The 12,534-nt window shown below is 40.1% G+C and overlaps 2 protein-coding genes and 1 long non-coding RNA gene across 3 annotated transcripts; all 3 read right to left on the bottom strand.

Annotated features, from left to right (window-relative positions):
- Positions 1-2,146: 2,146 nt before the first annotated feature.
- Positions 2,147-2,593, bottom strand: LOC135715427 (uncharacterized). The gene has a single exon (XM_065238705.1). The coding sequence runs from the start codon at positions 2,591-2,593 to the stop codon at positions 2,147-2,149; it is 447 nt and encodes a 148-aa protein (XP_065094777.1).
- Positions 2,594-6,792: 4,199 nt separating this feature from the next.
- Positions 6,793-7,937, bottom strand: LOC135715428 (SWI/SNF complex subunit SMARCC2-like). Its single transcript, XM_065238706.1, has 3 exons — positions 7,778-7,937; positions 7,474-7,717; positions 6,793-7,187 (listed from the first exon to the last, which is right to left on the bottom strand). Exons 2-3 carry the CDS (start codon positions 7,697-7,699, stop codon positions 6,793-6,795), a joined length of 621 nt encoding a protein of 206 aa, XP_065094778.1. The 5' UTR covers positions 7,700-7,717; positions 7,778-7,937.
- A 105-nt stretch (positions 7,938-8,042) lies between these two features.
- Positions 8,043-8,689, bottom strand: LOC135715426 (uncharacterized). Its single transcript, XR_010519071.1, has 3 exons — positions 8,413-8,689; positions 8,231-8,344; positions 8,043-8,171 (listed from the first exon to the last, which is right to left on the bottom strand). It is a non-coding gene; the product is annotated as an uncharacterized LOC135715426 (long non-coding RNA).
- Between the last annotated feature and the right edge of the window lie 3,845 nt (positions 8,690-12,534).

Genomic DNA, 12,534 nt, shown 5'->3' on the forward strand with positions numbered 1-12,534 from the left:
TTGATAACGGGGGCAAATGTTTCTTCAAAATCCTCCCCGTACTTTTGCGTGTAGCCCTGAGCTACTAAACGAGCTTTATGCTTAACGATTTCGTTTTCAGCACCTCTTTTGATCTTGTAGATCCATCTACAGCCGACCGCCTTGCGGCCGATTGGAAGTTCTGTTAGCTCCCACGTACCATTTTTATCATGAGATTCTAGCTCCTCCTTCATCGCAGCTCGCCATTCCGATTCATCGGGACCAGCCAATGCCTTTTGCAAACTTTGTGGTTCATCATCTGTAGCCTGGACATAGAAAACCTCCTCAAGTAGCCGACGTGGGGGAATTCCCTTGTTGACGCGAGATGATCGACGAAGATTTTTGTCTCCTTCAAACTCCTCGAATGCAAGTTCATTCTCGACTGAACTGTGAAACGAATTGCTGTCATCGGTTCCATCCTCTTGCTCCGAAACTTCTTCAGGATCTTCGAACATCGGTTCATCAACGACTTCTTCTGTTTCAAGCTGCTCGCGCGTACCATTAGTTAGTTCAAGGAACTTTGCGTCCCTACTAATAGTGACACGGTTCGTAGTGGAGTCCAAAAAACGATACGCCTTCCTGCCATCAGCATATCCTACAAACACCATCTTTCTTGCCTTCGGATCAAGCTTTCGTCTTCTCTCATCCGGTACGTGAACGTACGCTTCACTCCCAAACACTCGGAGGAAAGAATAGTTTGGCTTCTTCCCCCACCAAAGTTCAAACGGTGTAGCTTCGATCGCAGCAGTCGGTAGTAAGTTTTGCAGAAAATTAGCAGTTGACACTGCCTCCCCCCAATATTGTTTACCAAGTCGAGCTTCCATCAAAAGACATCGCATCATCTCTTGCAAAGTGCGATTCTTTCGTTCTGCCGTGCCATTCTGTTGAGGGCTGTAGGGTGCTGTTTGTTCCAATCGGATTCCATTTCCAGTCAAAAATGTCTTCAACTCAGTACAGGAGTACTCTCCTCCTCCATCCGAGCGTATTACTTTCGGCAACCTACCAAACTGATTCTGCATCATTTTTGAGTACTCGACTATCTTTGCAGCCGCCTCCGACTTGTGCTTCAGCAGATATAGAACGCAATACCGGCTGTAATCGTCCACCATAGTCATCAAGAAACGATTTCCTCGAGGTGTCGCAACCTCCAACGGTCCGCACAAGTCAGTATGGACAAGATCTCCTACAGCGCTAGAAAAGGACACGGACTTGTTTGGAAACGGTGCACGACACATTTTTCCTTCATAGCACACTCCGCAATCAGCTTTAACATCACACTCCTGCAAATTTAGGCCATTTCCGAGACCCTCTCGAACGATCTTCTCAATCACTAGCTTATCGCGATGGCCAAGACGACGATGCCACACATGAATACAATTCTGGTTGTGGCCTGCCATCGTTTTTAACGCCTTCTGAACATAGATTTTCAGCTGATACAGATTGCCTCTTCTTTCAGCACAAAGCAGAACTTTCCCATTCTTCTTGATCTCACAACTGGTTTTGTTGAACAATACGGAACATCCTTCATCGGTCAATCTACTTACCGACAGTAGATTCCCAGCCAACGCAGGAACATGGTAAACTTGCTTGATAGTCACAGGTACCTTCTTACCATTGCCATCCAGCGAACGGAATCTGCTGGAACCAACCCCTGCCGCAGCGATCTTGTTACCATCAGCAAGGCCAATAGTCGAACTCACCTTCGTAACGTTTTCCAGAAGCGATGCATCACTGGTCATATGCGATGTGGCTCCCGAGTCTAGACACCACAGAACATCACCCGAATCACCACCCAGCAGTCCAGCAACCAGACACACCTCGTCAGCTTCTTCATTTTCGACCATTATGTTCGCCTTCTGATTGTTGGCACTTTCTTTTTCTTTGTTCTTCCTGTCGTACTCCAGCTTCCGGCAGTCACGTCGAAAATGTCCTTCTTTACCACAATAATGGCAAACTTTTTCTTTCTTCTTCTCTTGCTTCTTTTGGTTCACTTCCGTTTTCATTACTGCCGCTAGCACTTCCACCGGACTTTTCTAGACGCTTCCTCCACTCATCGAGCAACTTCCCCTTCACGAATTCCAACTGCAGATCAGCTTCGGGACGACTTTCCAAAGCCGTGATCAGACTGTCAGGACTCGTTCAGACTTGACAGGATGATGGCAACTAACCAGTAATCTTTCAGCGGATCTCCCATGTTGGCCAGTTGCGTGATTTGCGCCAAATGATCGGCCATATTTCCATCTTCCGGTAAGTACATTCGGAAGAGCTTCCGCAAAACATTTATTTTCGTGACAAGCGATGACCGGGCATGGTAGTTCTTCAGTGACAACCACATTTCGCGAGCTGTGGCAGCATGCATGACGTAGCATGTTTGACCATCATCAATTGAGAGACCGATCAGAGCCCGATCCTTGCCATCTCTATAGATCCAGGACGAGTTAGGGACTTCCGGCTTCTCCTCATCGACAACGTTTCTCACTCCCTCTTTCAAAAGCACCAGCTCCATACGAAATTTCCAGAGCTCGTAGTTGAAATCATTCAATTTATCTACGGCCAAGCTCGCGTTCGTTGCCATGTTGCTACACGAAACGAAAATCAATTATTTAATTCATGTGTTTCACTTATACATTTTTGCCAAAGCATCAGCCTTATACATTCCATAAGACAAACCACATATGTCCTATTAGAATGCATAAAAGGTATGTGTGACCGCTTATACATTTCATTTGACACATGATCTTTATTAACTTTTTGCAAGGCGTCTGCTTATTAGTTGACTTATACAATTTATGAATAATCAGCAATGGAAATTTGCCAAAAGGTATAAGGAGATTTCTATCCGTGTATGGTACTATCCAGAATGAGTAGCGAGAAAAAAAAATGTCTTCACAAGTGAAAATGTTTTTTATTGGAGAAAAAAAAACACTTTACATCCGATTTCCGAACGGAATTTTTCACAATTTGCAAACTACGCGCACATGCGACGCTGGGCCCATAACCTGTTGGGAAATATCGGATATTGAACAACTATTAAAGGCGAGATTTATCGAGCAACGTTTTTATTTCAATGTGGTTCAATTACACGCTTTTAGAAGAATGACGGAAAATAAACTTCTGGTTGCATCATACGTTTTTCAAAAGAACATAGTTTGTTTGCTCTCTACGTTGTCTTTGTGCGAGGGACGCACTGATGGTGTACTTTCGGCATGTGGTGTACTTTCCAACAGATCTGACGCGATGCAGTAATGTACAGCTATATATATTGTCTAACTATCAAATTTACGTCAACGCAACGCAAGCGGATCTAATGTGGGTTATCCTTAAGGCCTGTGTCAGAGTGAAAACTGGTGGCTGCGTGAAACTTTAGGGAAATACCACAATAATTTGCAAACTTTATCAAAACACAAATGCTCCGTCCATGTGTCGAAACTCGTTGTCGTTCAGTTGGTGGTGATTGATGACTTCCTTGGTTGCTTTGGTGAAATCATGTCTTCCTTGGAAAAGAAGCACTTGCGTGGGTCCTGGCCCTTGAGTTGATGAGCCCAGGTATAGGTTTGTCAGTTGCCTCGCTGGCGTTAGTGGTTGCCACTCGGTTGCAGAACATAGACCGATAGAAAATAAACAAGAAAATAAAGCCGAATTGAATTTATCCAAGGATTTTGCAGTAAATATTTAGATGAGCGGTTGAAAAAGGGGAAATAAGTAAAACACAGCTTTTAAAGTCTATTGAGCTAAGACTAGAGAATGCTAGAGAAACTGTGAAAGACTATCAAAGCAAACTATGCACCTAGATCCAAATCTTTTCAGAAAACTTATCAATACGCATAGTTTGAACCTATAACATCATGCAGACATTGTTGTCTTTGAAAGCCAGGTAAAGGGTCAAATCCAATGACACCAGGACAGCGGTAAAGCGGTACAGTACATTTTCAGGGAAGTTCGGAAACTTTTCGGATATTACAAGAGATCAAAAGAAGCAGGAATTGATTTGAAGGCCTACAGCTGATCAGAAATTCAAATAAAGTAGTTTCGAATATATTCGAAGTGGTCAGGTTGATAAGGATTAGAATCTTGAGATATTCTTCGAAGAGGTCAAGTTGATCAGGAATAATTCTGAGGACCATAATCTGATCTAAAATTGAATTGAAGTCGTTTGAAATTTTTTTCAGAACGCAGAATAATCAGAAATTGTTTTGAAGACCTTACTACACCGAAGGTCGTAGATCTTCAGATAAATTAGCAGAACTTCAGGGAAATTAAAAAAACTTCAGGGAAGTTCAGAGAACTTCAGGAAGGTTCGGAAATCTTCAGAAAGAAAATCAGGGAAGTTCGTAGATCTTCTGAGTAATTTACAGAACTACAGCAATGTTTGTCGTCGTTTAGCGAAATAATCAGTATTTTATAGATATTCACAGATCTTCAGGGAAGTTTGTTGATCCTCAGAGAAATTTGCAGAACTTAAAGGAGGTCTTGAGATAAATTTTTATTTCTTCAGAAAGTCAAGGAAGTTTGTAGACTTTCAGAGAAATTTTTAGTGTTTCAGGGTAGTTTGAATATCTTCAGTGAAAATTACAGAATTTCTGGGAGTACACAGAATTTCAGGGAAGTTCGAAGATTGTCAGAGTAATTTGCAGATTTTTAGGGAAGTTTATAGATCTTCAAAGAAATTTTCAGAACTTCAGGGAAATTCGTAAAACTTTAGAATAGCTTTCAGTGCTTCAGAAATATTTGTTGATATTCAGAGTAATTTTCAGTATTTTAAGGAAGATCTGCACAGAAATTTGCAGAACTACAGGAAAGTTTGCAGATGTTCAGGGATATTTTCAGTGGTTCAGAGCAATTATTAATTCTTTAAAGAAATTTGTGGGACTTCAGGGATGTTCGTAGATGGTCTGAGCAAATTTCAGAACTTCAGGGAAGTTCGTAGATTTTCAGAATAATGTTTAGTGCTTCAGGGAAGTTCGTTTAGAAACCGGTAGTACTTCAGAGAATTTCAAATAATTTCAAGAAATTTCATATATCTTTAGATAAATCAACCCATATTAGCTAGGGACATCCCAGTCTAAACTTTGTATTTCTATCGATATACTTATTATATTTATAAATACTTAAGAAATACTTTAGAAATAGGTATCTAGGTATGTTCGCTCGGTTGCTGGACAAATTTCAGTAGTTTGTTTATCTGACGTTTGGGTTCAAATCATAGCTGATTTTGGGTAGATTTTTTTTACGCATAATACGATATAAACATTTATTCTATTACAGCATTAGCTGCACGTCACTGACCGATTAAAGTGTGATTCGTTGCTACAGTTCCAGGAAAAAGCCATACTGATGAACATTGAAACCTTTCGACCATTGCTCGACCAATTTATCGATTAGATCTGTAAATGACTACCGTGTTATTAGTATAGTTTTCACCCACTAGGATCTGTATCGTGTGATAATGACAACGGACATTTAAGCTGTTGGGAGCTGAATGGGGATTTTAACTGAGGGTTTTAAAACCATTCGAATCATACTTGTGGCATCCGGAGAGCCTTGTCTTATAGCATCCGTAGCTTAATAGCTGCAAAAATGAACAACATATTCACGGATTTCGGTTTCTACTTGAAGCTCATAAAGGTCGCCTAATTGAAAACTTTATAAACGAAAAATTCGTTCAAAACAAAATTTGGAAGGATATTAAATTTGACTATGACCACATTCAATTCACCTGATATTTTACTTACAAACGCTTACTTTGAACATTCCCAAATAAATATTATGGTCCTACAGGTTGGAAGAAAATTATGTAATACCGATAATTATTATTTCACCCTAAAGAAACCAACCGAGCTGGAACTATTGAGTTTAAGAGGGCTTAGCTTGCTTCTAGTGGTTAGTTTAATTGCTTCGCGTCACTTAAACTCTAAAATAACTTAAACTTAACTTTAACTGAACATTAACTTAATTTTATCATAACCTTAAATTAATTTTAACTTAACTTTAACATAACTTTAACCTAACATTAACTTTAACTTAACTTAAGCATTAACATAACTTTAACTTAATTTTGACATAACTTTAACTTAATTTTGACATAACTTTAACTTAATTTTAACTAAGCTTTCACATAGCTTTACCTTGAACATAACTTTAAGTTTAAAATTATTTTAACTTTAACTTCACTCTAACGTAACTTTAACTTAACTTTTACTTAACTTTAACAAAACTTTAACTTATTTTTATCATTAACATAACTTTAGCTAAACTTTAACTTAATTTTAACTTAAATTTAACATAACTTTAACCTAACGTTAACTTTACTTTAACTTAACTTTAAATTTTAACTTAAATTTAACAAAACTTTAACATTACAATAACTTTAAATTAACTATAACCAAACATTAATTTCACATATCTTTAACTTAACTTTAACAATTAACATAGCTTTAACTAAACTTTAACATAACCTTAAAGTAATTTTAACTTAAATTTAACATAACTTTAACCCAACATTAACCGAACTTTAACTTAACTTAAGCTTTAACATAACCCTTACTTAATTTTGACATAACTTTAACTTAATTTTAACTTATCTTTCACATAACTTTCCCTTAAAATGATTTAACTTTAACTTTACTTAAACTTTAACATAACATAAATTTAACTTAACTTTAACATAACTTTAACTTATCTTTTACTTAACTTTAACTTTAACATAACGTTAACTTAACTTAACTTTAACTTACATATAACAGAACTTTAAATTAAGTTTAGGGCCTGGCCTGGTCAGGGTGGGCCTTGCGGAGGTTGCTGAGGCGGAGTAACGCCAGCTGCCGGAGCACCACCTATCGCAGGCTGCTGCCATTGACCTTGTTCCAGCAGGAATCGCTGATGAGCCTGCTCCAGTTTCTTCATCTGTGTTTCGACCAGCAGAGCAACCAAGCTCTTGAATTTCTTCTCTTCAACGGCAGCTAAGTGTTTTGCTTTGACGGCGGCTGCTGCCGATTGGAGATTTCCCTCGTTAAATACCTTCGGGTCACCATTCTCCTTGGCAAGTTCCGAAGGTCCTTCCTTGTCCTTACCCTTGTCGGCTTCTGCTACGGCCTCTGACTTTTGCTGGTCGCATCCTGCCGCAGCATTAGAATCAGACGTTTTAGCATCATCTTCTTGAGAAGAATTCTCTGTTTTATCAGATTGGTTATCTTTGTCTTAGACCATCAAACAACAACAAAATCACAAACCCCCAAACAATGAAACGAGAAGCGAAAACAAATAGAGATTGGAAAAGAGACCCTTGAAAAAGCTTAGAGAAACAAAGTCTGCAGATTGAAGGTTGAAATAATAAAATAATATAATATATATGCTGCCGGTGGACGAATTGTCCCATGTTCTATGGAGTTTCATATACACATGGGACAATAATGCTTCCAGCGGCAGTATGGTACTCCAGCATAGAGGCTATCTTACCGTCGTCCTTCTTGGAACCATCCTTCATCTCGACATCAGTGGATCCCGGAGTAGCTGGAGCACCCGTTCCGGCAGTGCCAGCGGCTCCAGGGACTTTGCTCTCTTCATCTTCCTTATCCTTGTAAGGACCAGTACCGGCAATGCCGCTTGTTGCCAACCCAGCGTACGGATCAAACTTTCCTCCGAAGCTGAACTTTTCTAAATTTTTCAGATGGGCATCCATCATCGTAGCGGGGACTTCGTCCTGTAACAATAATAGAATACATATTAGTAACGAAATATTTCCACCCCATACATCACATACCTTAATAGCGGCAAACTCTTACATTGCGGCCTTGGCAGCTCTGGCAGAAATCCTCGGATCTACTACCGAAGCCAGGAACGCAACCGTCGACATAATCGGATTGCCAGTCTTACTGAACGGAATCGGCTGGTAGGACAACGGTCCCAGATACGTATTATCATCCTCCATAATCCTCCGGCAGGGGATCAACCACCGGATAGATGATATGCGTCGCCTCCTCCTCGTCCATCGTCATCTCACCCTGATGATTGGTTACAATGTTCGATATTCGATTAGCAGTAGCCTTGTCCACTTCGTGCCTAACGTAAACGATCGGTAGCCGCATGCATTCAGTTTCGATTAGAGCCGTCTTCATGTCAAGCATCTGTATAATGGGGTCCTTACGCATAGGGTTCTGAAAGGGTGGAACATTTGATCAAAAGGGAATTAGCACCGGGCGTGGAACATGCTTACCTTGTTTACCGTGAAATCGAATTTCCGCCAGCGCTGTTCAGCCTTGTAACGGTACATCGTGGCCAGAATACGACACAGCGATCCACCCGGTTTAAAATCCATAAAACATCGCATCTGCGCAAAAAGTAAGAATTTTACCACTGACCACAAGCTGTTTAACCCTGAATTTGGGGAACACTTACCGGCAACCTAGTAGCACAAAAGAAGTGACTCGAAAACTTTGGTGACGCACCTGCTATGGCAATTTTTCAGTGTACCACATGGCAACACCACTACTTCTGGCTTGTACCACATGGCAACACTACTAATGGATTGTACCACATGGCAACACTAAATGTGCTAGAATGTTTTGATTCTATCTCTCTAAACTGAAATGCATAAAAAATGACAAAATGATACACTCTTTGCACACTGTCAAAGATCATATTGCACACAAAATCAACTATGCTCAAATCAAAACAAAAATACTAGCCCATCTGGTGGCTGATGGCACAAGCTTTTAAGAAAATTCTATTACAGCGAGCCACATTATTTTAATTGATTTTTTCGCCAGTTAGTCGTCTGTCACTTCGTTTGTGCTAGTAGTGAGTTTGGTCTCCTGGTACTGCACAAACGGTACAACTAATTGCGCTAATGATTCCTTTGTCGGAGGATCAGGTGCCAAGTACTGAAATTGCGCAAAATGATATCAGTAGTAATTTCTGGATGCGTTAAACATCCTTGTTGATGCGTTGCATCAGTAAATTAAAAATAATTGCACTAAATATAACAAATATTTTAATACTTACTATTAGCTGCTTCCTTTCGTTCGCGGCTCGGGTAAAAGTAAACAAACTTTTACCAAACAAGATGGCTGAGCACACCGCAAAAAAAACACACCAAAACCGACAGCATTGTTGACAGCATTCCCCCATGCACTCAAAAATATAACTACCCACAAATCTAAAAAACCTACTACTGCGTGCACTTCCATTCTATTACCGAGAACCATGATTTTTCGATAAATTCCTTCCACGCTATTGGTCCATGGTTGTGCAACGCCAGCGCCATCATGTTATCAAAGAGGATTTAAGTGGGGAAGTCGGTGTTGGTGGCGCTTAAGTCAAATAGGAATCTTTACACAAGTTTTTACAGAAATTTAGTTCTAGCCTCAACGTCTGTTCTCTGTGCCCCAAGGGTGTAGAACGCTGTTTCTTTAACGGCACTTATTTCAAGTGCAAGGCGTTGTTTGTTCACTGCGAAGCATTCGTGAAGGGTAGTATATAAGCACAGACAAACAGACGTAACTCTTCATTGCGTATCTTCGTTCTCGCATTTAATGGTTGATTTTCTTTCCTTTATTTAACGTCGGTCTCTGTTCCGCAATCTAGTGCCAATCACCGACGGACATCGATTGCCATCCATTGACGGCAATCGAATGTGCAAGAAGGCAGCTTCCACACCTGCGTAGGATATCGCACCCATTCACAACACACATGGGCCGGGACCAACGGCTTGACTTCCCTTCCGAAGGAAGACGTGACCAGAGATTTTTATGCCTCAGAAAAATCCCACCGACCTCGAATGGGATTGAACCCAGACCCATTGGGGTGATAAAGCAGTCACGCTTACCACTACACCACCGGTGTCGGCTAATGGTTGATTTGAATATTATCAGCTCCGCAAACTACTCGCTGCAGCGCTGGAGTCGGATCACTTTGACGTTTCTATACATTGTATAGAACTTTTATGCAATATTTTTTTGCGAGTTAGCAAGCTTGTTTTTCGCGAGAAACCCAAGATATGTCGTTACTGAGGTCCTATGTTTTAATATACTATGTTTGCAAGAAAAACTTTTCCAAAGAGTTACGTCTGTTTGTCTGTGATATAAGTATAATAATGAAAAATAAAAAGGGCTCAGTGGATTGTTAACCGGAGACGTGTGTCGCGTCTTCAATCAGATGAAAATTCCGGTGCAGCCGCGCGCGCTTCATTAAAGAAGGAATCAGGAGATGCTAGCGCTACGTAACGGCGACGTTTCCACTTATCTATAAACAAGTTTCTCGTGGAAGTTGGACGCCTGTTTTGTAAGGTTTGGAGTTGGAGCTTACCACCATTAAATATATTTTGCATCATCATATCTACAAAATATTTGGGTTAACAAATTTACCCACATTCTGTATTTGTCCGGTTTATGGCTTGTTTACATATGAGCTGGTTCATAATGCTGATTAACCAAAATTAGTGTAATCCGACAAAATTTGTGCTCAAAATTGATGCGCTAATGTTAATTATTTTAAAAACTACAAAGGACTACAAATCATGTCCAAAAATTTATTCCCATTTGAACATTTTGAAACTTATCTAAGATTTTCGTTTGGTGGGTGTTTCAGCAATACTGATTTTTTTTTTATAATAATGTTATACTATCAGAGACACAGGGAATGCCCCATAAATGTACCTGACAGGAACGCATTCTACATGGATCAGTAATTATAAATATCACCAGGTAGCAGCAGCGCAGACTTATAAATCAGCGCTGTTGCTATCTGGTGCTGTTTGAGTTTTAAGCTATATAAAGCTGAACATTGAATTAGGTCCTACACAGAAAAAAAAGTTGTTGAATATTACATCCAAACTGCTGCAACCAGGTCAATCCATCGGTTGTGTAATATAACGTTGTACGATGTACATCGATTTTGTGAACAAAATTACATCCATTGATGTAATATTGTATCTGCTTTTTGCTAGTACATCATTATTTCATAAATCAGCTTGAATTACATTGATTGATATTACATTTTTTTTTGCTGTGTAAGTAACATTGATCGATTCTCATCGTCGACTTTCTCTTTGGTCAATAACTTGAGCACATAATCGTTTCTTGTTGTGTTTGACGTATTTATTTAATTAATTAATTAAATCTTCAACATAATGTTGTACAGATATATTCTAGGCTAGGTGTCGAATTCTATGTCTGTAAGTAGACTTACTAATGTTAAAATCATATACATCAAACGTTTCATTAAACACTCGACAGCACAAAGTCCACGGTTCGTTGAATCCATAGTTGGTCCGATGGGTAGGTTGCCACAGAAGCGTGTAACTACGTAGAACTCTTTGAGGAGCATTGATGTAGATTTGGCTCACAAGAGAGTTGCAATCCACGTCACCGTTAAGCAATCCAAACACGAAGAGTCGCTGAAGTAGTTTCCTCCTTGCTGCCAACGTGTCTAGGTCAATCAGCCTGCACCGTTCTTCGTAAGGCGGCAAATGTACCGAATCGTTCCAGGGCAGAACACGTAAAGCGTATCTTACGAAGTTTCGCTGAATGGCTTCGATTCTGTTAGCTTGAATAGCATGAAAGGGTGCCCACACAACATCAGTATACTCTAGGAGACTGCGGACGAAAGCACAGTATAGTGATTTCAGCGCGTAGATGTCCTGGAATGCGTTTGTGTTTCGTTTCAAGAGACCTAATATGGCGAATGCTTTAGCAGTTATTATGGAGATGTGCTCATTGAATCTGACTTTAGAGTCGATGATAACACCCAAATCCTTAACTGAAGAAACGAAGAGCAAACTACTGAGTCCTATTATATAGTCATGTCGTAAGGGCTCGCGTGAACGGCTAAAAGATATTGCGCAGCATTTTGTGACATTAACCTGCATACCGTTCAATGTACACCAGCGCAAAAGGGAATCAATATCCTTTTGGAGTGCGCAACAGTCAAGTCTTGATTTAATTGTACGAAAGATCTTTAAGTCATCGGCGAACACTACACAGATCGTTCACGAACAGGATGAAAATTAAAGGCCCCAAATGGCTACCTTGGGGAACACCAGAGGGTATCTCTAAACTAGGCGAATTAACACCGTTAATGCTCACATAGGCTGAGCGGTCAGTTAAGTAAGACTGTAGCCACTTCGTGGCCCAATTAGGTAATCCCATACACCTCATTTTTTCCACTGCAAGCACATGTGGAGCCCTATCGACGCCTTACTGAAGTCCACGTAGATCGCATCAACTTGTCGTCGTTTTTCAATGGAGTTGATCAGCGAGTTGATAAACACCATTAAGTTGGTTGTTGTAGAGCGTTTCCTCACGAAGCCGTGCTGATGTTCGGTAATTATTGGCCTAACCGCTTGATATACGACCCCATATACAATCTTCTCCAGAGCTTTTGGGAGGCAGCTTAGAATCGAAATTCCGCGATAATTTTCAACGTTGTGGATGTTTCCAGCTTTGTGAATAGGTGTGATGGACGCAACCTTTCACATTGTGGGGAAAACACCACTAACTAGCGAACCATTGAAGATAATCG

Source organism: Ochlerotatus camptorhynchus, unplaced genomic scaffold (assembly GCF_037179485.1).
Source record: "Ochlerotatus camptorhynchus isolate MF236.1 unplaced genomic scaffold, CSIRO-AGI_Acam_v1.1 ptg000902l, whole genome shotgun sequence".
NCBI lineage: Eukaryota > Metazoa > Arthropoda > Insecta > Diptera > Culicidae > Ochlerotatus > Ochlerotatus camptorhynchus.